General features: G+C 61.0%; 1 protein-coding gene and 1 non-coding gene across 6 annotated transcripts; both read right to left on the bottom strand.

Annotated features, from left to right (window-relative positions):
• Positions 1–3,768: 3,768 nt before the first annotated feature.
• On the bottom strand, positions 3,769–25,335 carry CHD4 (chromodomain helicase DNA binding protein 4). Of its 5 annotated transcripts, none has more exons than XM_038767755.1 (39): positions 25,195–25,335; positions 22,922–23,043; positions 22,603–22,800; positions 22,080–22,198; positions 21,748–21,989; positions 21,497–21,624; positions 21,214–21,349; positions 20,908–21,086; positions 20,531–20,770; positions 20,009–20,212; positions 19,688–19,893; positions 19,448–19,579; positions 19,242–19,338; positions 15,089–15,280; positions 14,766–14,966; positions 14,112–14,249; positions 13,897–14,018; positions 13,622–13,795; positions 12,749–12,890; positions 12,516–12,647; positions 12,325–12,442; positions 12,105–12,229; positions 11,745–11,982; positions 11,470–11,645; positions 10,535–10,715; positions 10,370–10,456; positions 10,166–10,254; positions 9,932–10,065; positions 9,644–9,788; positions 9,368–9,533; positions 8,729–8,826; positions 8,501–8,630; positions 8,306–8,377; positions 7,579–7,722; positions 7,314–7,422; positions 7,060–7,192; positions 6,139–6,337; positions 5,761–5,924; positions 3,769–4,304 (listed from the first exon to the last, which is right to left on the bottom strand). In XM_038767755.1, the coding sequence occupies exons 1-39, from the start codon at positions 25,292–25,294 to the stop codon at positions 4,287–4,289; spliced, it is 5,730 nt and encodes a 1,909-aa protein (XP_038623683.1). In that variant the 5' UTR covers positions 25,295–25,335; the 3' UTR covers positions 3,769–4,286. The 5 variants fall into 5 exon arrangements, with proteins under 5 accessions (XP_038623683.1, XP_038623684.1, XP_038623685.1 ...); XM_038767756.1 differs by having other exon boundaries at positions 6,142–6,337; XM_038767757.1 differs by having other exon boundaries at positions 10,535–10,712.
• On the bottom strand, positions 8,903–9,044 carry LOC119946643. The gene has a single exon (XR_005456440.1).
• Positions 25,336–26,797: the final 1,462 nt, after the last annotated feature.

Genomic DNA, 26,797 nt, shown 5'->3' with positions numbered 1-26,797 from the left:
TCTGGACTGTGAGCCCACTGTTGGGTAGGGACCGTCTCTATGTCTGTCTCCCCCTTCTAGACTGTGAGCCCACTGTTGGGTAGGGACTGTCCCTATATGTTGCCAACTTGTACTCCCCAAGCGCTTAGTCCAGTGCTCTGCGCACAGTAAGCGCTCAATAAATACGATTGAATGAATGAATGAGTGAAGCGGAGGAGCCGGGATTAGAACCCACATTCTCTGACTCTCAAGCCTATGCTCTTACCACTAAATCAAGCTGCTTCTCCAAAACCCTAATTATGGTATTTGTTAAGCGCTTACTTACCGGGCACTGTGCTAAGCGCTGGGGTAGATGCAAGTAGAACAGTGCTTTGCACATAGTAAGCGCTTAATAAATGCCATCATTATTATTATTATTACAAGGAAATTGGGGTGGTCACAGTCCCTGTCCCACATGGGGACTTCAAGCTCTCAGTAGGGCCTAAGTGCTCAATAAATACGATTGATGATGATGATGATGATGATGGGGCTCAAACTGATCCCCATTTTTTACAGAGGAGGTAACAGGCCCAGAGAAGTGACTTGCCCAAGATGACACAGCGGGCTCATGGCAGAGCAAGATTATTCATTCATTCAATCCAGAAGCAGTGTGGCTCAGTGGAAAGAGCCCGGGCTCTGGAGTCAGAGGTCATGGGTTCGAATCCCGGCTCCGCCAACTGTCAGCTGTGTGACTTTGGGCAAGTCACTTCACTTCTCTGGGCCTCAGTTCCCTCATCTGTCAAATGGGGTTGAAGACCGTGGGACAACCTGATCACCTTGTAACCTCCCCAGCGCTTAGAACAGTGCTTTGCACATAGTAAGTGCTTAATAAATGCCATTATTGTTATTATTATTATTATTCTGACCCCCACTATCCACTAGACCACACTGCTTCTCAGGGCTGGAGTAGGTACAAACTAATCAACCAAATTGTTGCCAATTTGTACTTCCCAAGGGCTTAGTACAGTGCTCTGCACATAGTAAGCGCTCAATAAATACGATTGATGATGATGATGAACCACATGGGACTAACAGTCTTAATCCCCATTTTACAGGTGAAGTTAGCAGAGACACAGAGAAGTGCTTGCCCGAGGTCACAAAACTGACAGTCAATCAATCAATTGTATTTATTATAGTGATGGTATTTGTTATGCGCTCACTGTGTGCCAAGCAACCGTTCTAAGCGCTGGGGCAGATACAAGGTAATCGGGTAGTCCCGCGTGGGGCTCGCAGTCTTAAGTACTTCCCAAGTGCTTAGTACAGTGCTCTGCACACAGTAAGTGCTCAATAAATACGACTGAATGAATGAATGAATATGAATCCGCGTGAATACGAATGAACGAATGAAGCCCCATTTGACAGATGAGGTCACTGAGGCCCAGAGAAATTAAGTGACTTGCCCAAAGTCACACAGCTGACAAGTGGCAGAGCCGGGATTAGAACCCCGTTGGGTAGGAACTGTCTCTATATGTTGCCAGCTTGTACTTCCCAAGCGCTTAGTCCAGTGCTCTGCACACAGTAAGCGCCCAATAAATACGATTGATGATGATGACGATGAACCCACGACCTCCGACTCCCAAGCCTGGGCTCTTTCCACTAGGCCACGGTGTGCAGGGCACTGTACTAAGTGCTTGGGAGAGTACAAACAGCAACAGACACACTCCCTGCCCACAACAAGCTTATAATCGTAGCCAGGATTAAATCCTTTTCCTAGACCTGGATTCATTCATTCATTCAATCGTATTTATTGAGCGCTTACTGTGTGCAGAGCACTGGACTAAGCGCTTGGGAAGTACAAATTAGGAACATATAGAGACGGTCCCTACCCAACAGTGGGCTCACAGTCTAGGTCTAGAGAAATCTCCCCTCAATCTTGGGGGGCTACCTTTTCACTAGGGTCATCAGACCCATCACCCCACAAATGGCCTCCGGGGTCACTGGCCCCATCTCCCCCCAAAGCTGGACCCAAGGGGTCGCGGGCCCCATCATCATCATCATCAATCGTATTTATTGAGCGCTTACTGTGCGCAGAGCACTGTACTAAGCACTTGGGAAGTACAAATTGGCAACATATAGAGACAGTCCCTACCCAACAGTGGGCTCACAGTCTAAAAGACATCATCCCTTTAGCCCCGTGTAGTTTTTTCTGTGGTATTTGCTAGGTGCTTACTAAGTGCCAAGCACTGTTCTAAGCACTGAGGTTGATACAAGGTAATCAGGTAATCAGTGGGGGCTCCCACTCTTAACACTCATTTTAGAAATTAACTGACTTGCCCAAGATCAGGCAGCAGAACTTAGGTCCTTCCCACTCCCAAGCCCGAGTTCTCTCTCTTTATATATATCAATCAATCAATCAATCGTATTTATTGAGCACTTACTGTGTGCGGAGCACTGTACTAAGTGCTTGGGAAGTCCAAGTTGGCAACATATAGAGACAGTCCCTACCCAACAGTGGGCTCACAGTCTAAAAGGGGGAGACAAGAGAACAAAACCAAACATACAACAAAATAAAATAAATAGAATAGATAAGTACAGGTAAAGTAGAGTAATAAACAAATAAATAAATAGAGTAATAAATAGAGTAATAATAGAGTGATAAATAAATAGTGATAATAGAGTAATATAGAGTAATAATAGAGTAATAATAGAGTAATAGCATTTATTAAGCGCTTACTACATGCAAAGCACTGTTCTAAGCACTGGAAAGGTTACAAGGTGATCAGGTTGTCCCAAGGTGGGGGGCTCACAGTCTTAATCCCCATTTTCCAGATGAGGGAACTGAGGCACAGAGAAGTGAGGTAGACTTCTAGACTGTGAGCCCACTGTTGGGTAGGGACCGTCTCTATATGTTGCCAACTTGTACTTCCCAAACGCTTAGTATAGTGCTCTGCACACAGTAAGCGCTCAATAAATACGATTGATTGATTGTACATATCTATTCATTTTAATATGTTTTGTTTTGTTCTCTGTCTCCCCCTTCTAGACTGTGAGCCCACTGTTGGGTAGGGACCGTCTCTATAGGTTGCCAACTTGGACTTCCCAAGCGCTCAGTACAGTGCTCTGCACACAGTAAGTGCTCAATAAATACAATTGATTGATTGATTGATTACTAACCCACCCTCCCAGCCGGGCCCAGGTCCCCAGGGGAGGAAGGTTGAGGGAAGGCGGGACTGCAGTGAGCCAGGGTGACCCCGGCCGGGCCCAGACCTCCCATGGCTAGCAGGGACACCACCAGTGTCATCAACACGAGTTTATTGAGCGCCCACAGGGTGCATAGCACTGGAGGTGTCGGGGGTACACTTTAGCACACGCACCGGCCCTGCTCCCAAGGAGCTTCCAATCTAAAAGGCGAAACATGACCCAAGCAGAAAATAAACATTACATATAAATACAGTATATTACAAGGAAGAGGCCCGGACCCCCACGGTGGCCGGCAGACCCTCGAGGCCTCCTATTCCGGAACCTTGGTCCCGCTTTGCCGACCGGGAAGAGGGAGGCCGTTCGGTGAAGCAGGAGGGAGCTGGGGCAGGCCGGGAAGAAGAGGGTGGAGGGGTGGGGGTCCCGGAGGGCCTTGATAGACCCCGATGGGTGGGCCTGACCGGGGACTACCGCAGGGTGAGAGGAGACCCTAACGTTGCCCACCTCAGCAGCCAAGGCAGGGCAGGACCCCGACGGAGGGGGGATGCGCGGTCCCCTCCCCGCAGGCCTCACCTCGCCCCCGCCCGCCGGCCCCACACAAGACCAGAGGACTAAAATACAAGGAAACCTTTATTTGCCATTTTTATCAACAAGTTCATGGTGGGGGGGTTTTTTTGGTGATTTTTTTTTTCCTTTACTCTTTTTTTTTTGGGAATTTTTTCTTTTTTTTCCCCTCTTTCTTTCTGGCTGCCCAGTGCCTGGAACCGCTCGCTTCCTGGTACTTCAAACGACGCCGACGGAGGTAGCTGTGTCTCGCCCGGGGGTCCGGCCTGCCCCGAAAGGGGAAAAGGGACGGGGAGGGCGGATAAACCAAAGTAAAGGGGGGCGGGTGGGGGGAGGGAGGCGGATTTCAGGTCGTTTCTCCGAGTTGTGTAACAGACGTGTGACTCTGTGTATGTGTGTGTTTGGTGCGGGCCCACGCGGCCGTGCCCGGTCCCCGCAGCTGGCGCCGGCGCTACTGCTCTGAGTCTCCGGCGGGAGGGAGGCTGTTCCTTTACAAAAATGGGCGATGGTGGGGAGGGGGCGGGGGTCCCTGCTCGGAGGCGCAGGCCGTGTCCCATTTCCAATCTTCACTGCTGCTGGGCTACCTGAGGGGACAAAGGCAGGAGGCTTGTTCATTCATTCATTCATTCATTCATTCATTCATTCAACCGTATTTATTGAGCGCTTACTGTGTGCAGAGCACTGGACTAAGCGCTTGGGAAGTACAAGTTGGCAACCTATAGAGACGGTCTCTACCCAACAGTGGGCTCACAGTCAAGAAGGGGGAGACAGACAAAAGATATTAGCAATACATGCAGACAGATATACGGTTGCTGTGGGGAGGGGAAGGAGGTAAGGTGGGAAGGATGGGGAGAGGAAGGAGGGGGCTCAGTCTGGGAAGGCCTCCTGGAGGAGGTGAGCTCTCCGTAGGGCTTTGAAGGGAGGAAGAGAGCCAGCTTGGGGGATGTGCGGAGGGAGGGCATTCCCGGCCAGGGGGATGACGCGGGCCGGGGGCTTCTGAGGAGCAGAAGGAGGAGGGAGGGGGGAGGAGGGATGGCAGGGGTGGGGGTGGGTGGGAAGGGCGCTGAACACAGAGGCAGGATGACGCAGGAGGACGACGTGGGACCTGGGGGAGGCTAGCAGAGGCAGGATGCCACAGGAAGGGCAGGAAGGGGACAGTTCAAGGCACCGGGCTTCCTCCTCTCGTTCCGGCCCCCCTCCCTCCCCCTTCCCATCCCACAGACGGACGGACGGACGGACGGAGGGCTGCTCGCCCCTTGTTCGAAGTCCAGCTGAATCCACAACTCCAGGAAGCCTGCCCTGACTGGTCTCCCCATCCCCTCAACTTCCATTTCCCTTAAGCTCCACTCTGGGAGCACTTGCGTGCCCACGCCCTCAGGCTCTCTTCCTTCTTCCTGCCCATGGCTCTTTTGGACTAGAAGCCGGTTGAGGGCAGGGATCAGGTCCGCTGGCTCTACCGTCCTCCCCCAAGCGCCCTGTGCACACACGCTTGGCTACTCAGTACACGCTCGTGTACGCATCTCTAACCGATTTGTTTTTAATGATAGCATTTATTAAGCGCTTACTACGTGCAAAGCACTGTTCCAAGCGCTGGGGAGGTTACACGGTGATCAGGTTGTCCCACAGGGGGGCTCACGGTCTTAATCCCCATTTTACAGATGAGGTGACTGCGGCACAGAGAAGTTACGCGACTTGCCCAAAGTCACACAGCTGGCAATTTGAACCCATGACCTCTGACTCCAGAGCCCGTGCTCTTTCCACTGAACCACGCTGCTTCTCTAATTTTTTATTAATGTCTGCCTCCCGCTCTAGACGGTAAGCTCATTGTGGGCAGGGAATGTAAGTTTGTTATACTGCACTCTCCCAAGCGCTTAGATCAGTGTTCGGCACACGGAAGGCGCTCAGTACGTATGACGGACTGGATGGCTAATGACTAAAAGGGAAGACAGAGGCTGAACGGGGCAGGGCACCACGGACGGAAGAGGGGGAGAGGGTGGGGATTGAGCTGCCCCCCTCCGCACCGGGAGCAGGGGTCCTTACCGGCTGAGGGGGCGGCTCGGGGCCGCGGCTGGCCAGGCGGCTGAGGATGTTGCGCTCGGACATCTGCAGCCGCACGGCCACGGGGGGGATGCGGGCGATGGTGGCCGGCAGCCGGGTCACGTCGGCCTTCATGTCGCTCAGCAACTCCTCCAGCTGCTTGAGAACTGCACGGGGCGGGCGGGGGGGCGGGGTGAGCGGCCGGAGCCCCGGGGCTGGGGGCCGGGCAGTGCCCCCCACGCCTACGAGGGAGGGAGGGAGGGGCGGCGGGGACAGGCGCTACTCAGTGGCTCTTCCTCCGCTCCCCGTCACCGGTCCCCGCGGGGCCTCCGGCCCCGGCCGCCCCCCGGGGTAGCCCAGGCACACCCGCCAGCCACTGGCTACCTTTGTGCAGGACGGCATTGGCGGGCTTGTTGCCGGCCATGGACTCCTTGGACAGGTGCTGGTGGCTCTCGGCCAGGCACTCCACCTCGGCGAAGCGGGTGTTGAGGGCCATGGAGGGGTGCGAGGGGTCCTCGGACATATTGAGGTAGGCCGCCCGCCGCAGCTGCTCCTCGATCACCAGGGCCTGCTCCAGGAGCTGGGGGGGCGGGCGGGAGAACGGTCAACACCCGGCCCCTTTCCCTTCCCACCGGGAACCCCGCAAAGATACGCTCCTCCGGGAGGCCTTCCCAGACTGAGCCCCTTCCTTCCTCTCCCCCTCGTCCCCCTCTCCATCCCCCCATCTTACCTCCCTCCCTTCCCCACAGCACCTATATATATGTATATATGTTTGTACATATTTTTTTACTCTATTTATTTAATTTATTTGTACATATCTATTCTATTTATTTTGTTAGTATGTTTGGTCTCTGTCTCCCCCTTTTAGACTGTGAGCCCACTGTTGGGTAGGGACTGTCTCTATATGTTGCCAATTTGTACTTCCCAAGCGCTTAGTACAGTGCTCTGCACATAGTAAGCGCTCAATAAATACGACTGATGATGATGATGATACGCTCCAGTTTTCAGGGGAGAAGGGAGGTCCCAACCCCGGGAAGCCTCCTCTCGGTTACGGTTTCCACCAAGCGCTGGGGTGGGAACAAGTTAATCGGGTCGGGCTCCCAGCTGAAGAGATCAATGAAGGGAGAGCGGGGACCTCATCTCCCATTTCACAGACGGTGGGATGGAGGCCCAAGGAAGGCGGTCAAATGTCTTAACCGGCTCTCCGACCCAGGGCTCCTGCGAGGGACCTGTGGCCCCCCTCCCCGGTGCCCCAGCGCCCAAGGGGTCAGGAGGAAACTGCCCCCCGCGTCAGACCCTCACCTTAAACCGGCGGGCCAGGAATTTGTTCTTGATCTCCAGGAAGTTGCCCCGGTTCATCTCTCCCTTGAAGGGCTCGTTGAGGATGGCGTAGCGTGGGTCGTTCTGGATGTCCTGCCACCGGGCGTAGCCATGGCTGCGGGCGGGCTCAGGAAGCCAAGCGGGGAGGAAGCCTGGACGCCGCCCTCTCGCCAGCCCCCCGGCCCCCTCCCCACCAGTCCCGCCCGGACCCCCGCGGGACGGTGGGCCAAGGATACTTGATGATGCCAGCCAGCAGCCAATAGTCGTGCCGCCGATGCCAGATCTCGTAGGTCTTTTTGGTGACGGTGGCTGCCCGCTCCTCGTTCTGCCACAGCGAGTGGAGCTCTGCGGGGTGGCAACGGGGCGGGTGAGTTTGGCCCAGTGGGTAGGCTACCTCACTTTGTGGCACTCGTGGGTTTGGCAGCTACACTTTCAGTGCCAGGAGGTGCCCTCGCCTCCAGTCCCCTTGCAGGGTGGGCATCCCCGCCGGGCCCCACGTACCGGTGAAGCCTCCGTCGGCGATGTTGAACATGAAGCGCTGCTTGACCGCTTTCTTCTGCTTCTCGTCACCCGGTTCCCTGGGCGTCTCCCCGTTCTGCAGCAAGACATCCTTCTTCTCCTCCTCGTCCTCTTTCTTCTCCTCCTCTGTGGGTGGGCAGGAGAGGGGACGGGGTCAGCTCCCCCTCGGCCCTGGCTCCGGCCCCAGGATGTTTGTGGGGACGGAGCGGTTTTGAATGGGAAGGGTCAGGGCTCTGCGGTCTGGACAGACGCAGGCCGGGCAGGGCTGGAATTACGGGACCAGAAAGGTGGGGAGGGGGACATGGCAGACACGGAACTGCTGTTCCCCAAATCCCAGGCTCTGGGGTGAGAGGCCCCCATGGGAGCTGGAGGGCCACAGGAAACATCTTCCCCCAACCTGCGGGGAGCAGGGGAAATCTGTTCCCATAGGGAGCCGTGCAGCCGGAAAAGCCACCAGGTCCACAGGGGTCCGGACAGATCCACGAAACAGCGTCCGTGCTGCATTGCTGAGGGGGAGTCAGGGACGGAGTCCATCCCAAACCGCCGAGGGGCACGGGACTGACCCCCCGGGGAGGGCGGACCACCACTCAAAATCTGGTATTCCTCACAACTCTCTCTGCTCTTCCTGAGGGCCAGATTGGGCGCGCTGCTGCTCTGGGCTCCCCAGGCCCACCCACGCCCGATGGGCCGCCACATTGTCCACACTCACCCTTGTCCTCCACCACGATGGGGGTTAGGTCCACAATCGGCTTCTCCTCCACCTTCTCCACCTCTGTAGAAGCTGCGGAAGCAAGTGGGGGTCGAGCCTGCTGGAGCGCTCTGACCCTCCCCGCCTGCCTCAGTGACACCACCTTCCCGTGGGGTCCCCCAGCCCGACCTCCCTGGGTGACGGGGGACAACTGACCTTTGGTCTCTGTTTCCATGGGCTCCTCTGGCCTCTCCTTAACACCGGGCTCCTCCTTCTTTTCCTCTCCCTCTGGGAGCTCCACGGGGGTCTTCTCCTCCTCGGAGGCAGGGGGAGGGGGCTGCAGGCCCTGGGGACGGAGAGGGCAGCCGGTGAGGCAGGCAACGCCCCGGAGGATGGGCGGATGGACAAGCCAGAGGAACCCCCTTTCTCTCCCCGGGCTCTCACCTCTGAAGTCCCCTCTGAGGGCATAGGCTTCGTCTCCTTCTCTCCTTCGGCCCCATCCTCCTCTCTGCCGGCCCCCTCTTCCACCTTCACCCCGTCCTCTGCCAACACACAGGGAAGAGTCGGACCCGGGCGGGGAGCGCAAGGCGGACTGAGGGACCCCCTCCCCTGTACCCCTTTGTCCTCTCGTGCCTTTAAGGGCCACCCCCAGCCTCGGGGGGGCCCTCCTAAACGGAGAGGCTTAGGGTTACTGTGTGTCCTGCCCGGACACCCCCCGCCACAGTTCGGCACAGGGGGGCAGCTGAAAGGGCCGGGACGGGGACGGGGCAGGGGAGCCCAGTGGCTCGTGCCCACCGGTCCACACTGTGAGCCAAAGCGGGCTGGGCTCCCAGCAGGTGGTCGCCGACCTCTCCGAGACGGCTGCCGAGCCCGGCACCTCTCGGCACTGACCATTTTCACAGAGAAGGAGCCATCGGGACTCCCAGACTGACCCCTCCATCCCCATCGCCCTTCTCAGTGGGCCACTCTGGCAAGGCCTCGGGCCCGCCTCAACGCAAACCCAGGGTGAGTACAGATACAAGGTCCCGGAAACGCTCACTGGGGCCGTCGTGGGCCCGGGAATGGGGGAAAATGGGGCCTCACCTGCGGGCAGGACGGGGGCGGGCGTGTTGGGCTGCGTGTCTCCGGGGGTGGAGGGCGTGGGGGTCTTTGGGGAGGGCGAGCCGGGCTGCGACATCTTCTTGTTCTCTTCCGCCTCGGCCAGCTCCGGCATGCTCCAGCGTCCGTTCACGTGCTCGAACTCCTGGACCTGGGGGACGGGGAAGGGGGGCTGGTGAGGTCCCCGTCCGGCCCCTCTCCAGCAGCTGGAGCCGGCGACCGGAGGTCGGGGGAGGGAGAGACCAGACGGAACACCCTCACCTTCTTGCGGATGAGCGACATGACGCCGATGCGGGTGAGCACGTGCTGGCGGGACAGGCCCTCGCGGGGAACGCCGTCGGCGAAGGTCTCGGCCCCGTCCGCTCCCGGCTCACACAGGTGCCGCATGAACAGCGAGACGTAGGCCCTGAGGAAGGGAGACGGGTGAGCGGGCAAGGCGGCGGCGGCGGCCGGGAGCGACGCCGGACGGCTCCGATCCACCGCGAAGCCGGAGTCCCCACCCCTTAGTCGCGTCCCCCCGTCACCGCCCGGTGCCCCCCGGGCCCTCACTTGAACTCTTTCTCCGACTTGCCCCGCAGATCCCGCACCAGCCATTGCGTGGTGAAGGCGTCTTGGGGCGGCATCCCGTAGCGCATGATGGCATTGAGGAAAGCCTTGCGCTGGCGGGCGTTGAAGCCAAGGACCTGTGGGACGGTGATCGGTGAGCGGGGTGGAGAGGAGGAGGAGGATCCCCCGGCCCCTCCGCCTCCCGCCCGCCGGGCAGGGGCCACCGCGGGGCCTCACCTCGATGTTGCCGCCCACGCGGGCCAGCAGCGGAGGCAGAGGTTTGTCCTTGTCATTCCGCAGACCCTTCCGGCTGGGCCTGCGGGGAGCTGTGCCAGTGGGATGAGGGGAAAGAGAGAGAAAAAGAGAGAGAGAGATGGGTGAGTTGGGACCACGATCCGGGGGTGAGGGAGAGGGAGAGGGAGGGGCGGACACCACCCTCACCTTCCGAGCGCTCGTCAAAGTCCTCGTCGCCTTCCTCCGAGGCCACGGAGTAGTCGGACTGGTTGTCGGACTGATCGTCCTGCCAATCTGAGGGGGAGAGCCGGGGGTGAGAGGCCAAGGTGAGATGGTTGGGGTGGCGGCGCGGGGCCCGGAGGGCGCACCCACCTCGGTCCTCTTGTGAGCCGTCGTTGTAGTTGACCTGCTTGCGGATGCGCTTGCCCTTGCCCAGGTTGCGGGCCAGGTCTTCCTGCTGCTGCTCGTAGTGGTGGCGCAGCAGCTTCTCCCAGTAGTCGGGGTCCACGCTCTCTTCCTGCTTAATGATCTCCCGCTCCACCTCCTCCTCCTCCTGGCAGGAGGGAGGGGCCGGCACTCAGCGGGGCTCGGGGGGCCGCGTCCCGTCCTTCCCCCAACCCGGGATGGACCGGAGGGCCCCGGGAGTGTTCGGGCGCGGCTGTGGACCCCGGAAAAGTGGCCCGTGCTGGGCCACTGTGGGAAGAGGCAGGGTCTGGTGGGGGGCAGAGGGCAGCATGGCGTCTACCAGGGGTCCTGGTGCCCACGAAAGAAGCCTGGGCCAGATGGGGAAGAGGAGCGGGTAGGGGCCTCCCCAGGATCCTGCCCAGGCTGGGACTGGGCGACGTTACTACGTCACGGAGCTCTAGTCGCCCCCCAAAATCCTCTCCTTTCATTCGATTCGATCCTACTGATTGAGTGCTTACTGTGCACAAAGCACTGTACTGTGTACTTGGGAGAGTCCAAAACAATAAACAGAAACATTCCCAGCCCCTAACACATTTACAGTCTAGAGAAGGGTACGGACTATTAATATGAGCAAGCAAATAAATAAATTACAAATGTGAAAGTAAGTGCTGTGAGGCTAGGAGAGGGGAGATAAATCAAGGGAACTAGTTTCCCTTCCCCACCACCACCGACCCTCATCTCCTTCTTCAGGGGACCCCAGCAGACAGGGAACACGGGAGGGACGGACGGAAGGATGGGGCGGCAAGGGAGAGCGCAGCGTTGCCGAAAACACGAGCCCTGCTCTCGACCTCCCGGGCCCACGGCTACAACCCGCACCTCCCTCACCCCGGCGTGACACTCACCCCCATCTCCTCTTCCCGCACGACGTACTGGGCCACCTTGAAGGAGCTCAGGTACTCGTTCATGCCCTGCAGCTCCGTGTCCTCCGTCTCGTCCTGGTTCCGGTCCAGCAGCCTCTCGATGGCCTTGTCGTCGTAGTGGATGACGCTGCTGTCCTCCCCTTCCTTGCTATCCCCTCCTGCAGGGACGCCACGCGGGGCCCGGCCCCGGTCAGCCCCCGGCGTCCCGTCCGAGCCCCCTCCTCCCGGCCCGAGCCCCCGCCCGGTCCCCTCCTCACCCCCGTCCGTGGCCTCGTCCTTGAACAGCTCCTCGGTGCCGAACTTGAGGATGTCGTCCAGCTCCTGCTTGGACATGGAGCCGGTCTTGGAGCCCAGGCCGGGCCGCACCACCAGGTGGGTCAACATCATCTTCTTCTTGGCCACCTGGGTGATGCGCTCCTCCACAGACGCCCGCGTGACGAACCGGTAGATCATCACCTTCTTGTTCTGCCCGATGCGGTGGGCGCGGCTGAAGGCCTGTGGCACGGGGTGGGAGAGGAGGGGCAGCGGCCCGCTGAAACTCCCCCCGCGGGCCCGGCCGGCCTCCCCGGACGCTCCCCCGCAACGGGCCAAACCGTGGCCGCCGCCGCTGGGCTCACCTGGATGTCGTTGTGGGGGTTCCAGTCCGAGTCGTAGATGATGACCGTGTCGGCCGTGGCCAGGTTGATGCCCAGGCCCCCGGCCCGGGTGGACAGCAGGAAGCAGAACTGTTGAGCACCGGGCGCTGAGGGCGGACAGAAGAGCCCGTCAGGGCGGCCGGGGGCTGGCCGGACCCGGGGGCCGCTCCCCCGAGGCGCGTCGCCCGGCCCGGCTCCTCACCGTTGAAGCGGTCGATGGCCTCCTGCCGCATGTTCCCCGTGATGCCGCCGTCGATGCGCTCGTACTTGTAGCCCTCGTGCTCCAGGAAGTCCTCCAGCAGGTCCAGCATCTTGGTCATCTGCGGGAGGACGGGGTCAGCCTCGGCCCTGCCCAACCCCAGCTACCCTCCCGTGCCGGGGCGGGCCCGGTACCTGGGAGAAGATGAGCACACGGTGGCCTCCTTCCTTCAGGTTCTTGAGCATCTTCTGCAGCAGCAGCAGCTTCCCGGCGGCCCGGATCAGGGCGCTGCCGTCGTACATGCCGTTGGGCATCTTGGGGGCCTCCTGAGGTCGGGGGGGATGCACAGCGGGTCACGGGGTGAGGGGGCTGGCAGGGCGGGGAAGGGCGCGGGGCAGGGGGGTGCCCGCGTGTCCCAAGGACGTACCATGGCAGCCACGGGGAAGAGGTAGGGGTGGTTGCAGCACTTCTTCAGGTCCATGACCACGTTGAGCAGGGACACCTGGTTGCCGCCGCCCCGCGCATTCAGGGCCTCGAAGTTGCGGGTCAGGATGTACTTGTAGTATTTCCTGGACGGTGGTGGGAGCGGGGGAGGGCTCAGGAGCACGGCACCTCCTTCCCAGAGCCCAGGGCCGCCCCCAGCCCCCACGGAGAAGCGGTGTGGCCATTGGGACAGAGCAAGGGCCTGGCAGTAATCCCAGCTCCACCCCTTCCCTGCTGGGTGACCTTGGGCAGGCCACTTCCCTTCTCTGGGCTTCAGTTTCCTCAACTACAAAATGGAGATTCAAGGCCCGTTCTTCCTCCTACTCCGACTGTGAGTCCCCAGTGGGACGGGGACCGTGTTTGACTGTTTTTTTAAATAACGGTATTTGTTAAGAGCTTACTATGTGTCAAACTCCGTTTTAAGCACGGGGTTAACTAACAAGTTAACTACTCCCTGTCCCACACGGGACTCAAAGACGGGACTCTTTGTATGTTGCCAACTTGTACTTCCCAAGCGCTCAGTACAGTGCTCTGCACACAGTAAGCGCTCAATAAATACAATTGATGATGATGACTCCTACTGAGGGGGAACAGGAGAACTGAAGCACCGAGAAGCGAAGCGACTTCCCCGAGGTCACAAAGCAAGCAACTGGCTGAGTCAGGATTAGAACCCAGGTCCTCCAATTCCCAGGTTCGTGCTCGTTCCACTAGGCCACGCTGCTCCTCTAATGAACTTGTAGCTACCCCAACACAATGGTGGTAGACGCCCAGTAAGCGCTTAACACACGCCATCATCATCATCGATACCGTCACTCACTTCTGCATGGGGCTGAGCTCAACGCGGACGATCAGCTCGGTCTTGGAGGGCATGTTCTTGAACACGTCCGCCTTGAGTCGCCGCAGCATGTGGGGGCCCAGCATGTCGTGCAGCTTCTTGATCTGGTCCTCCTTGGCGATGTCCGCAAACTCCTCCAGGAAGCCCTCCAGGTTGCTGGAGAAGGGGAGGAGTGGCATGGGATGGCGGGGGCTTGAGACCGCGCCGGACGGGGCGGGCGGACGGACGGACGGACGGGAGGGTGGGCGGGCACTCACTGGAACCGCTCGGGGGTGAGGAAGTTGAGGAGGTGGAAGAGCTCCTCCAGATTGTTCTGCAGCGGGGTCCCCGTCAGCAGCAGCTTGTGCTGAAGCGAGTAGCCGTTCAGGACCCTGAAAAACTGGATGGGACGGGGGGAAGGTCAGGAGACTCAGCCACGGGCCCGGCCGGGACCACGCAAGGACCCGGCGGCTGGCTCGTCCCCCGTGCCCACCTTGGACTGATTGTTCTTCAGCCGGTGGGCCTCGTCCACGATGAGGCAGGCCCAGTTGATGGAGCCCAGGATGGCCATGTCGATGGTGATCAGCTCGTAGGAGGTCAGTAGTACGTGGAACTTCACCGAGGCCTCCTTCTGCCGGGGTGGAAGCGGGAGGAGGGAAGGGGGGGGGGGTCAGTCGATCATACCTATTGAGCACTTGCCGTGTGCCAAGGACTGCACTCGGCAGTTGGGAAAAGTATGATCCAACAATAAACGGACACGCTCCCTGCCCCCAGCATGCAGAGAGGGAGACAGATATTAATATAAGTAAATGACAGGTTTTTATGTAAGGGTTGTGGGGCTGGGATGGGGTGATCAATAAAGGGAGCAAGTCAGGGTGAGGCAGAAGAGAGTGGGAGAAGAGGAAAGGAGGACTGAGTCAGGGAAGGCCTCTTGGAGGAGATGGGCCTTCAATAAGGCTTTGAAGCACGGGAGAGTGATTGTCGGATTTGAGGAGGGAGGGCGTTCCAGGCGAGAGGCAGGACACGCGGGCAAGGGGTTGGTGGAGAGATGGACAAGATCGAGGCACAGTGAAAAGGTTGGCATTACAAGAGCCAAGCGTGCAGGCTGGTTTGTAGCGGGACCAACCCCGGTCCGCCCCCGCCTCACCTTCATGCGCGAGGCCTTCTTGCCACCCCGGATGGCGTTGTCCTCGAAGGAGAACTCATTCTCGCGGATGATGGCGCGGCTGTCCTTGTCCCCCACGTAGGTGACCACGTACATGTCTGGCGCCCACATCTCAAACTCCCGCTCCCAGTTGATGATGGTGGACAGAGGTGCGCTCACCAGGAAGGGGCCCTTCGAGTGGCCCTAAGAGGGTGGGGGGGAGGAGAGGGAAAAAAACGTCAGGGGACAGACCCATCTCGTGTACATACGCACGCACACGCCAGCCCTCCGGTCACCCGCGTGGCCCTCTCCCGTCAGCCGCCCACCTCCTTGTAGAGAGAGTAGAGGAAGACGGCTGTCTGCACGGTCTTGCCCAGGCCCATCTCGTCGGCCAGGATGGTGTCGGTGCCCTGCGCCCAGGAGAAGCGCAGCCAGTTGAGTCCTTCCATCTGGTAGGGATGGAGGGTCCCGCCCGTGGCGTCCAGGAACTCGGGCTGACGCTCGTACTTGACCGTCGGCTGCAGTGGGGTGAGGAGGGGGGTGGGGGTCAGGAGCCGGCCCTGCGTCTCTCGAGTAGGTACTCGTCTGCAGTAGTCAGCGGGGGGCGGGGAAGAAGCCCTCCAACGTCTGCTCCCGGGGCTACGTGAACCCCCACTTCCTCAGAAGCACTAGTCGGGCTGCTTCTGCCCCCCTCCCCTCCATCAGGCCTGTGCTTTATTTTTTATTAAGCACTTACTATGTGCCAAGCACTGGGATAGATACAAGGCCACCAGGTTAAACTCAGTCCCTACTCCACAGGGGACTCACAATTTTCACCCCCCTTTTACAGATGAGGTAACTGAGGCCCAGAGGAGTTAAGTTACTAGATACAAGGCCATCAGGTTGAACCCAGTCCCTACCCCACAAAGACCTCACAATTTTCACCCCTATTTTAAAGATGAGGTAACTGAGGCCCAGAGGAGTGAAGTGACTAGATACAAGGCCATCAGGTTGAACCCAGTCCCTACCCCACAGGGGGCTCACAATTTTCACCCCCATTTTACAGATGAGGTAACCGAGGCCCAGAGAAGAGTGAAGTGACTAGATAAAAGGCCAACACGTTGAACACAGTCCCACCCCACAGGAGGCTCACAATTTTCATCCCCCTTTTACAGATGAGGTAACTGAGGCCCAGAGGAGTGAAGTGACTAGATACAAGGCCATCAGGTTGAACACAGTCCCTATCCCACAGGGGGCTCATAATTTTCACCCCCACTTTACAGATGAGGTAACTGAGGCCCAGAGGAGTGAAGTGACTAGATTCAAGGCCATCAGGTTGAACACAGTCCCTACCCCACAAGGAGCTCACAATTTTCACCCCCATTTTAAAGATGATGTAACTGAGGCCCAGAGGAGTGAAGTGACTAGATACAAGGCCATCGGGTTGAACAGAGTCCCTATCCCACAGGGGGCTCATAATTTTCATCCCCATTTTACAGATGAGGTAACTGAGGCCCAGAGGAGTGAAGTGACTAGATACAAGGCCATCAGGTTGAACCCAGTCCCTACCCCACAGGGGACTCACAATTTTCACCCCCATTTTACAGATGAGGTAACTGAGGCCCAGAGGAGTGAAGTGACTAGATACAAGGCCATCAGGTTGAACCCAGTCCCTACCCCACAGGGGACTCACAATTTTCACCCCCCTTTTGCAGATGAGGTAACTGAGGCCCAGAGGAGTGAAGTGACTAGATACAAGGCCATCAGGTTGAACACAGTCCCTACCCCACAGGGGACTCACAATTTTCACCCCCCTTTTACAGATGAGGTAACTGAGGCCCAGAGGAGTGAAGTGACTAGATACAAGGCCATCAGGTTGAACCCAGTCCCTACCCCACAGGGGGCTCACAATTTTCACCCCCATTTTACAGATGAGGTAACTGAGGCCCAGAGGAGTGAAGTGACTAGATACAAGGCCATCAGGTTGAACCCAGTCCCTACCCCACAGGGGGCTCACAATTTTCACCCCCATTTTACAGATGAGGTAACTGAGGCCCAGAGGAGTGAAGTGACTAGATACAAGGCCATCGGGTTGAACCCAGTCCCTATCCCCACAGGGGGCTCACAATTTTCACCCCCATTTTACAGATGAGGTAACTGAGGCCCAGAGGAGTGAAGTGACTAGATACAAGGCCATCGGGTTGAACCCAGTCCCTACCCCACAGGGGGCTCACAATTTTCACCCCCCTTTTGCAGATGAGGTAACTGAGGCCCAGAGGAGTGAAGTGACTAGATACAAGGCCATCAGGTTGAACCCAGTCCCTACCCCACAGGGGGCTCACAATTTTCACCCCCCTTTTACAGATGAGGTAACTGAGGCCCAGAGGAGTGAAGTGACTAGATACAAGGCCATCAGGTTGAACCCAGTCCCTACCCCACAGGGGGCTCACAATTTTCACCCCCATTTTACAGATGAGGTAACTGAGGCCCAGAGGAGTGAAGTGACTAGATACAAGGCCGTCGGGTTGAACACAGTCCCTATCCCCACAGGGGGCTCACAATTTTCACCCCCATTTTACAGATGAGGTAACTGAGGCCCAGAGGAGTGAAGTGACTAGATACAAGGCCATTGGGTTGAACACAGTCCCTATCCCACAGGGGGCTCACAATTTTCACCCCCCTTTTACAGATGAGGTAACTGAGGCCCAGAGGAGTGAAGGGACTAGATACAAGGCCAACAGGTTGAACACAGTCCCTACCCCACAAAGAGCTCACAGTTTTCACCCCTACTTTAAAGATGAGGTAACTGAGGCCCAGAGGAGTGAAGTGACTAGATACAAGGCCATCAGGTTGAACACAGTCCCACCCCACAGGGGGCTCACAATTTTCATCCCCCTTTTACAGATGAGGTAACTGAGGCCCAGAGGAGTGAAGTGACTAGATTCAAGGCCATCAGGTTGAACACAGTCCCTACCCCACAAGGAGCTCACAATTTTCACCCCCATTTTAAAGATGATGTAACTGAGGCCCAGAGGAGTGAAGTGACTAGATACAAGGCCATCGGGTTGAACACAGTCCCTATCCCACAGAGGGCTCATAATTTTCATCCCCATTTTACAGATGAGGTAACTGAGGCCCAGAGGAGTGAAGTGACTAGATACAAGGCCATCAGGTTGAACCCAGTCCCTACCCCACAGGGGGCTCACAATTTTCACCCCCATTTTACAGATGAGGTAACTGAGGCCCAGAGGAGTGAAGTGACTAGATACAAGGCCATCAGGTTGAACACAGTCCCTACCCCACAGGGGACTCACAATTTTCACCCCCCTTTTGCAGATGAGGTAACTGAGGCCCAGAGGAGTGAAGTGACTAGATACAAGGCCATCAGGTTGAACCCAGTCCCTACCCCACAGGGGACTCACAATTTTCACCCCCCTTTTACAGATGAGGTAACTGAGGCCCAGAGGAGTGAAGTGACTAGATACAAGGCCATCAGGTTGAACCCAGTCCCTACCCCACAGGGGGGCTCACAATTTTCACCCCCCTTTTACAGATGAGGTAACTGAGGCCCAGAGGAGTGAAGTGACTAGATACAAGGCCATCAGGTTGAACCCAGTCCCTACCCCACAGGGGGCTCACAATTTTCACCCCCATTTTACAGATGAGGTAACTGAGGCCCAGAGGAGTGAAGTGACTAGATACAAGGCCGTCGGGTTGAACCCAGTCCCTATCCCCACAGGGGGCTCACAATTTTCACCCCCATTTTACAGATGAGGTAACTGAGGCCCAGAGGAGTGAAGTGACTAGATACAAGGCCATCGGGTTGAACACAGTCCCTATCCCACAGGGGGCTCACAATTTTCACCCCCCTTTTACAGATGAGGTAACTGAGGCCCAGAGGAGTGAAGGGACTAGATACAAGGCCAACAGGTTGAACACAGTCCCTACCCCACAAAGAGTTCACAGTTTTCACCCCTACTTTAAAGATGAGGTAACTGAGGCCCAGAGGAGTGAAGTGACTAGATACAAGGCCATCAGGTTGAACACAGTCCCACCCCACAGGGGGCTCACAATTTTCATCCCCATTTTACAGATGAGGTAACTGAGGCCCAGAGGAGTGAAGTGACTAGATTCAAGGCCATCAGGTTGAACACAGTCCCTACCCCACAAGGAGCTCACAATTTTCACCCCCATTTTAAAGATGATGTAACTGAGGCCCAGAGGAGTAAAGTGACTAGATACAAGGCCATCAGGTTGAACCCAGTCCCACCCCACAGGGGGCTCACAATTTTCACCCATTTAACAGATGAGGTAACCGAGGCCCAGAGGAGTGAAGTGACTTGCCCAAAGCCACACAGCAGACGAGAGGCAGAGCCGGAATTAGAACCCAGGTCCCCCGACTCCCAAGCCCTTGCTATTAGGCCTCAGTCCTTCTTGCCATGATTCACCCCCTGCCCCGCCCCGCGCCCTCAGCCCCCACAGGCGGCCCCCGCCACTCACATCCACCGTGGGGGTCTCGGGTGGCCGCTCCAACTTCCTCAGCTTCACCTTCTTGAGCTTCTTGCCCGGCCGGCCTTCCTCGCCCCGCATCAGCTCCCTGCAGGGGGGCGGGGGGGGCGGGCCCGTCAGGAGGTGGTCCCGCCAGGCCCTCCCCCAGCCCCCCCGGGGACACCGCCCCCGGCCGCCCGACAGCCCCCAGCGCTCACCTGTGGTTCCAGTAGCCCTGCTTAAACAGGTCATAGTCCTGCACTTCCACGTCCTCGCTCTCCCAGGAGGCCTGGTCGTAGGGCAGGTCACGCCACTTGATCAGGTAGTGGACGTGACCCTTCTTGTCCACACTGCGAGGCCGGAAGAGGCACGGTCAGCGGGGCGTCGCGGGGGGGCAAGAGAGCCTCCCCTCCGGTTGGCACCCCCAAGCGCCGGCCCGCCCCCGCGGCCCCCGCCACCTGTGGTTGAGGATGCGGTGGATCATCATCCACTCGGGCTTGATGCCGTAGCGGTAGAACCGCTCCTCCATCTCAGCGAACTTGGGGTCCTTGTTCTTGCGCTTGCGGCTCTTCTCCTCCTCGCCCCCGAAGTCGCCGGAGGGCGGCTCGTCCATGTCGTTCTTGCGCTGGTAGTTTCGGAACATCACCTGGCAGTGCAGCTCCAGCTGCGGGGGCGCAAAGAGCGGGGTGGGCTCCTCCGGCCTCGGGCGCGCCTTTCCCCCGCCCCTCGGCTTCTGGAGAGCGTCCTCGCCCCGCCCCTCGACCCCCCCGCCCACGCACCTGCAGCTCCGACACCCAGGAGCAGTGCCAGTAAGACATGCCCTGCCACTTGACGAAGAACTGCCTCTCGGGCCGCCCCTCCAGGGGTTTCGGAGAGGGCATGTTGGGGTCCGCGTCGGGGGGCCGGGGCACCGGCGTGGGCGAAGGCGGTTGGCCCCACTTCCAGATGAGGATCTTCTGCACTTTGCCTTTCAGCGAGGGGCACTGAGGGACGGGGACAGGGTCTGAGTGCCAGCCCGCGCCCAGCCAGAACGGGTCTAGCTGGGACCCGCTCCCCCAAACCCCCCCACCCCTCCAGCCTCCTCGGCCGCGGCCCCGTTAAGCCAGGCCGGTTTCCCACGGGGGCAGGGCGCTGAGGCAAGACTGAGGCGAGGCGGGACAGGCCGTTCTGGGCTGGCATGTGAACCCCCACCAACTCCCCGCCCCTCTCCCCCACCCCTCCCGGCTCCGGGCGAGAAGCGGCAGCCGCGTGCCAAGCACCGGGGACCAACCGCGCCGCACGAGCGGCTCGCGGGCACCCACCGTGCAGCGGGGGCACAGCCACTCGCCGTTGGGGATCTCGGGCAGCGGCGGGTTGAGACAGTGGATGTGGTAGGACGAGGGGCAGGTGTCGCAGCAGAGGAGCTCCCCGCCGTCCTTGCACACGCGGCAGAACTCCATGTGGTGGTCATCCTCCTCCTCCGCGTCGCCCCCCACCTCCTCCAGGATCTCCTCCCCCTCCGAGTTGTCCTCCTTGGCCTCCCACTGGATCCCCTCCTTTTCCTGCAAAGGGAGGCAGCGCGGTTTCAACCCAGGGTCCACCCTCCGCCCCACTCGGATACCCGGTTTCTCCCGGTGGGGGAACGGGGGCTCCGTTCAGCCTTGAGTGGGCCCGCCCTCCCCAGACCCGGGGCACTCACACAGTGGGGGCAGCTCCACTTGCCCTCGGGGGCTTTCTCCATGTCTGGGTCCAGGCAGACCATGTGGTAGGCGCGGGGGCAAGTGTCGCACAGGATGATCTCCCCGCCCTGCTGGCACACCTCGCAGTAGTCCTGGTGGTCTGTCTCGTAGCCATCCACAGCCGTCACCTCCTCCTCGCCTGGACACCCCACCCCCGCGAACGGGACCCGTGCTTATTTACGGAGGTCCGTTGGCCCTGCCCACTGGCCCGGTCGTCTCCCCTGCCCCGGCCCCCGGCCCCTCCCCGCAACCCGGCCCCCGCCCACCTTTCTTCTTCTTCTTGCTGGCGCGGAGCTTCTTGCGGCTACGGCTGCTTCGGCTGGTGGAGCCGTCCGAGACGGAGTAGCTGTTGATGCTGGCGTCGTCAAAGTCCGATTCCACATCCAGGTCGTCGTCCTCGCTCTGGCCGGGCGGGAGGGGGAGGAGAGGGACGCGGGAGGGTTAACGTGGGGGCCGCACGGGGGGGAGACGATGATGCCCAAGGGGCCACCCACCCAGCGGTCCCCCGGGGGGGGGCGAGGAGCGGGGAAGAGCGGGAGGGCGCCTCACCGAAGACCGTTTGCGCTTGGAGCCGAAGCCACCCAGCTTGATCTTCAAGGGTGCCACCTTCTTGGGTTTGGGCTTCTTGGCGTCGGGCACTCGGGGGCTGCCTTTGGGCTTCCGCCGGGCATTTGGCCCTGAGGGCAAGAGGGGAGAGAGCGGGTACTCAGACTCGCAGACGGACCCTCGGCCAAGGCCTGCCACCCCCCCAACAGACCCGGGTCCCACACGACCCAAGCCCGGCCCTGCGCCCCGCCCACCTTTGCCTTCCTTGGTCTTGGCCTTGCGGATGGGCACTTCCACGGGCGGCGGAGGCGCGACGACCTCGCTGACCGTGACCATGCTCTCCACCACGGCCACGGCCGCCGCCGCGGCCGCCGCCACTGACGCCCCCGAGCTGCCCTTGAACGGGTTGTTGGTGCTGAACTCCCGCCACTTGGCCCCCAGCACCATCATCATCTTCGAGACGGCGATCTTGGGGTTCTTGGCGGCGATCAGGGGCCTGGGGGCGGGAGGACGAGCCGGTCAAGGGGCCTCGACGGTGAGAGGGAGGGAGGACTCCCCGCCCGCCCGGTCCGACCCCGCCACGCACCGGACAAACTGGCTGAAGGCCTTGTAGTTGGTGAGGGCGTGGTAATCCTCTTCGGAGAACACGTGGTCGATGTCCTCCATGCCCCAGTCCTCCAGCAACTGACCCGAGGATTTGGGCTCCTGGGCAGGGGAAGAAGGGTCAGAAGCCCCGCCCGGCCCCGGCCCGGCGGGCGCCAGAAAAGGGTCCGAGGCAGACGTGGAAGGGGCGAATTGAGGTGCAGGACGGGGACTGGGAGGGGGTGATATCTTTCGCTTCTATGGTACGATACCCCTCTACACCGTAAGCTCATCACGCGCGGGGAGCACATCCGTTACTTCTGTTGTGCTTTCCCAAGCGCTTAGTACGGTGCTCTACGCATAACAGGCACCCAACAGATACCACTGACTGATGGATTACTGTACTGTCCAGAGAACTGCGCCCTGCCCACCGCCGAGCACTAACTACCAGCGAATAAGCGATTGATTAATTGATGGACCGGAAAAGTGGGAGGGGGCGGGGGGAGGGGGAAGGCGGCAGAGGCCACCTTGGTGTCGTCGTCGTCATCATCGTCGTCCTCCTCCTCTTTCCGCTTCGACTTGCTCTTCTTCTCCTTCTTGGGGCCGATCTTCTTCTTCTTCTTTTTGCCGGGGGTGTAGTCGCTGCCCTCGCTGTCCGAGCGCAGCAGCGCCGCCTCATCGTCCTCCTCTACGAAGTCGGGTCCTTCCCCCGAGCTGTCCCCCAGCTGCCGGCGCAAGCACACGGGATGGAGACGGAGGGGAGGGAGACCCAAATACGCCACCCCCCACCCCGCCTTGCCAGTCCCCCACCGTCCCGCCGAGCCCCAGACCCCAGCGACCACTCACCTCCTTTTTCTGCCTCTTGCTCTTGGGGATTTTGGGGTCACGGGGCTTCTTGGGTTTCTTCTTCTTCTTTAGTTTGGGAGCCTCGGCTTCGGATAGGTCCTCCTCAGGATCCTCTTCGTTCCCTGGGGGTGAGCCCGAAGAGACGGGTGAGCCCTCGGAATGGGCCGCCCGGCCCAGGACCTCCAGGCGGGTGCCGGCACGCCGGTTGGACGTGAGCCCAGATCCCCTGCCTTCACCCGGACCCCCAAGCACAGGCCCCCTCGTCCCCAGTGGCGGGGTGTCCACCCCATTCCCCCCCAACCCTCCACCCCCACGGGGCTGCACTAGGGCAAGGCTGACCAGATGAGGCAGAGGGAGAAAAGACCGGTGGCCCTGGACCCAGTGGAGTCCAGCCGAACGGTCCGCCGGCCCAGCACAGGACCGCGGGCACCAGGGCTTCCCCCAGCGGTGCCCTCGGCCCAACTGGAAACGGTCACGGGGCGAGGTGGCGGCCGAACCCCACCTCCTCGAGCCCGCCACGGCTCAAAGCCACCAGAGCCCGGGCTCGGCTAACGGCTCCGTAACTGCCACCGGGCACCCGGTGCCCGGCCGGATAGGGCACCCCCCCCAACCAAGCTTCCTTCCCAGCCTCCCCAGGGCGGCAATCCACCCATCCCCCAGGGTCCAAACCCTTCCAGCTGTCGCCCCCCCACCCCCGCCGCCCCTCCCCCACCCATCTGGCTCCCCCCTCCCCCCCCCCCAGGCACTCACACAAAGCCTGGGGTTATGTGTGGGGTTGACGGGCAGGGGGGAGGGGGGAGGTTTGGAAGGAGAGCGTGTGGGGGTGGGGGGCTGGGGGTGGGCGTGCTCGGGGGAGGGGGAAGGCAGGCTGCTGGCCGCTCCTTTGTGACAGAAATCCACACCAGCTCCCTCCCTCTGGCCCGGCTGTGGCGGCCACCCCCGCCCATCGCCCAGCCAGAGCCAGCCAGGAGCAGGGGGGGGAGGGGGGGCGGAGGGGGAGGGAAAATGGCTCCTGACCACAGCAGCCTGCCCAGGGCACCCAGCAGCGACAGAGGCCAGGCAGGAAGTGACTGGAGGGGGAGGGGGAAGGGGAGAGGGGGCGGGAGGGAAAGGAAGGCAGCACGACCTGTCCCTGGGACCACATTGCTGCTCACCTGACCGTCGCCCCTTGCCCACTACCACCCCTTTGGGGCTGGCAGCTCTGAGGGACGGCCAACGAGCCACCGTGTATGTCGAGGGATGGTGGTGGGAGAGGAGGGTCGCCACACCCAGCGGGGGCAGGGGGCCCAGGGTGTCGTCCACCCCTGCCCCCATACATACACACATTCCCCGACTCTCCTTAGTGGTGGTCTCTGCACCTCTCCCTCCCTGAAACCCCCGGGGCACAAGGGCAGCCACAGTGGCCCAGGAGAATCCTTCCCCTGCCACCGGAGCCCAGACTCTCTTTAGTAGTGGTCTCTACACCTCTCCCTCCCTGAAACCCCCTGGGCACAAGGGCAGCCACAGTGGCCCAGGAGAGTCCTTCCCCTGCCACCGACGGGGTGCCAGCGGCCTCCAGGGCCCCGGAGGGAATCGAGGCACCCGAACCGGACAGACCCCACGTGGGGGGCGCCACCCCCAGGGCCCCCCTCCGCTGACCAACACCAGGGCAGGGTGCCCTCCTCTCCCCGGGCAAGGCACCCCCGTCGACCGCGGGGGCGGGCAACGCGCCGACCCGGCGGCCGGTTGAGATCTCGGGGAAGATTTGGGAGAGGGGCAGGAATGGGGTGTGGCAAAGCGGAAAAACCGGGTCACGAAACAACTTGGGGCAGAGTTCACCTTGGGAGACGGCCCCGCTGCCGGCCAGCGCTGCCCCTGGGGTGGGTAGACACCAACCCTGGGGGGGGGCAGAGCGGATGAAGCAATCCGGGCCCCTCTGGGGGGGTTGGGGAAGGAAGGGGGCACTCCCTACTTGGAGAGGGAGGGAGGGAGAGGGAGGGCGGGGGCCTGCAGCCCAGCCACCTGCTCCCCCGTCCCCGTCCCCACCCGCGACCTTCCCAGCTCTGGGAGCCAGGCCCCGATCCCAGAAGGCGGAGGGCAGCTGGGCTGGGCCCAGCCGGGGGAGGGGTGGCCCCTCGGGGGGCGACCACCCAAGGCCTGACCCCCGTCCGGAGGGCCCCGTGACGGCTGCCCCCGGAGAGCCCCCCCCCCGGTGCCCGCCTGCTGCCGCCGGCCCACCTCCCAAACTTGGCGCAGTTTGTTCGGCAGACTTGGCAGCCGGCGGCGGCGGTTACCTGGGTGGGTCGGGGGGAGGCTGTGGTTGAGCAGCGCGTCCATGTCGTCCTCGTCGCTGGCGGCGGAGCAGGGGGACGGGGAGCCGAGGCCCGACGCCATCCCCGCCGCCGCCGCCTGCCGCCTCCTCCTCCTGCCGCCCTCCCGGTTCACTGCGCCGACAACGACCCCGACGGCGGGGGGGGGAGGGGGGGAGGGGGGGAGACGTCAGTTAGGGACGTGTCCCCCTTGGGGGGCAGGCCCACCCAACGCCGCGGGACCGCAACTTACTTCTTTAGGCTACTTGGGAGAGGGGACAAGGGAGAGGGGACCCCAGGGAGAGGGGACCCCCTCCCCATTCGCACGCACACACACACACATACACAGACACACGAAGCCCCCCCCCCCGAGGCCTCCCTTAGCCCCCTTCCCCCGGGGGGAGGAGGGGAGCGGCTCCAGCTCCGGGATGGGGGGGGGGGGGCCAGGAGCCGGACCCACTGACCCAAGGTCACGGGGGCGGGGGGCTGCGGCCCGGGCCACGTGTCCCCGAGGGCACCCGGGGAAGGGAGCGGGGCATTGGGGGAAACCGGCCCCCAGGGGGGCACATCCCCCCCCACCCCAAACCCCGGGTCCAGGGGTCAGGGGTCACGGGTACCAAGGGGGGGCTGTATGGGGGTTGGGGAGGGGAGTGACCCCCATTCCCCCAGGCCCGCCCCCAACTCCTCCTCCTCCTCCTCCTGCTCGTCCTCCTCACCCCGTAGCCGCGGCCGGTCCGGTGTTGCCCGGCTCGGGGGTCTGTCCCGGGGGTCCCGGGCTGCGGGTCCGGGTCCGGGTCCGGGTCCGGCTCGTCGGCACCGCCGCGGCCGAAGGGGGGAAAATGGCTCCGGCTCCGGCTTCGCCTCTTAAAGGGCCCGAAACACCGGCCGGGAAATCCCAGCGCGCAGGCCCCGCCCCCCCGCCGCCAGCCCATAATAGTCTCCCCACCTCCCCCCCCCCCCCCCCGCCGGCCGCCGCCGCCGCCGCCGCCACCCCCGCTCCCCTCCGCACCGCTCCGCTCCTACCACCACCCTCCTCCCCGGGTCGCCCCGGCAACCCCCGCCCCCTCGTCGCCCCGGCAACCGGAGGCCCCGCCCCCTTGGAGGGCGCGCGCGCGCGAGCGCGCCACCCCGACAACCGCCCACCTCCTGGGCATCCCATAATACTCACCAGCACCCCCCCTTTTACACACACACACACACACACACACACACGCGCGCACAAAACTTCCAAACACATGTATGATGGGTGGGCATCCCATAACCCCCACCCCCTTGTCCCCTCCAGACAGCCCATAATAGCCACTTTCCTGACGACCCCCCCCCCAATTGGGACTGCCATCCCATAATGATCCCTCGCCCTGCCCTCCCCGCGGCCATCCCATAATGATCCCCCCCCCGCTCCCCGCACTCCGGCCTCACATCCCATAATACTCAGCCCATCCCCCACAGGCATCCCATAATAACCACCCTCCCGCCACCCCCAGCCTGACATCCCATAATATCCCCCGCATACACTCCCACCCCCCCCACCTTCGCCCTCCTCAATAACGGCCACTCAGAGATCCCCCCCGACACACACACACACACA

The sequence above is a fragment of the Tachyglossus aculeatus genome, chromosome 27 (assembly GCF_015852505.1).
Source record: "Tachyglossus aculeatus isolate mTacAcu1 chromosome 27, mTacAcu1.pri, whole genome shotgun sequence".
In the NCBI taxonomy this organism is placed as follows: Eukaryota; Metazoa; Chordata; class Mammalia; order Monotremata; family Tachyglossidae; genus Tachyglossus; species Tachyglossus aculeatus.
The sequence above is the reverse complement of the archived record's forward strand: the minus strand, read 5'-3'. Positions and strand labels throughout refer to the sequence as shown.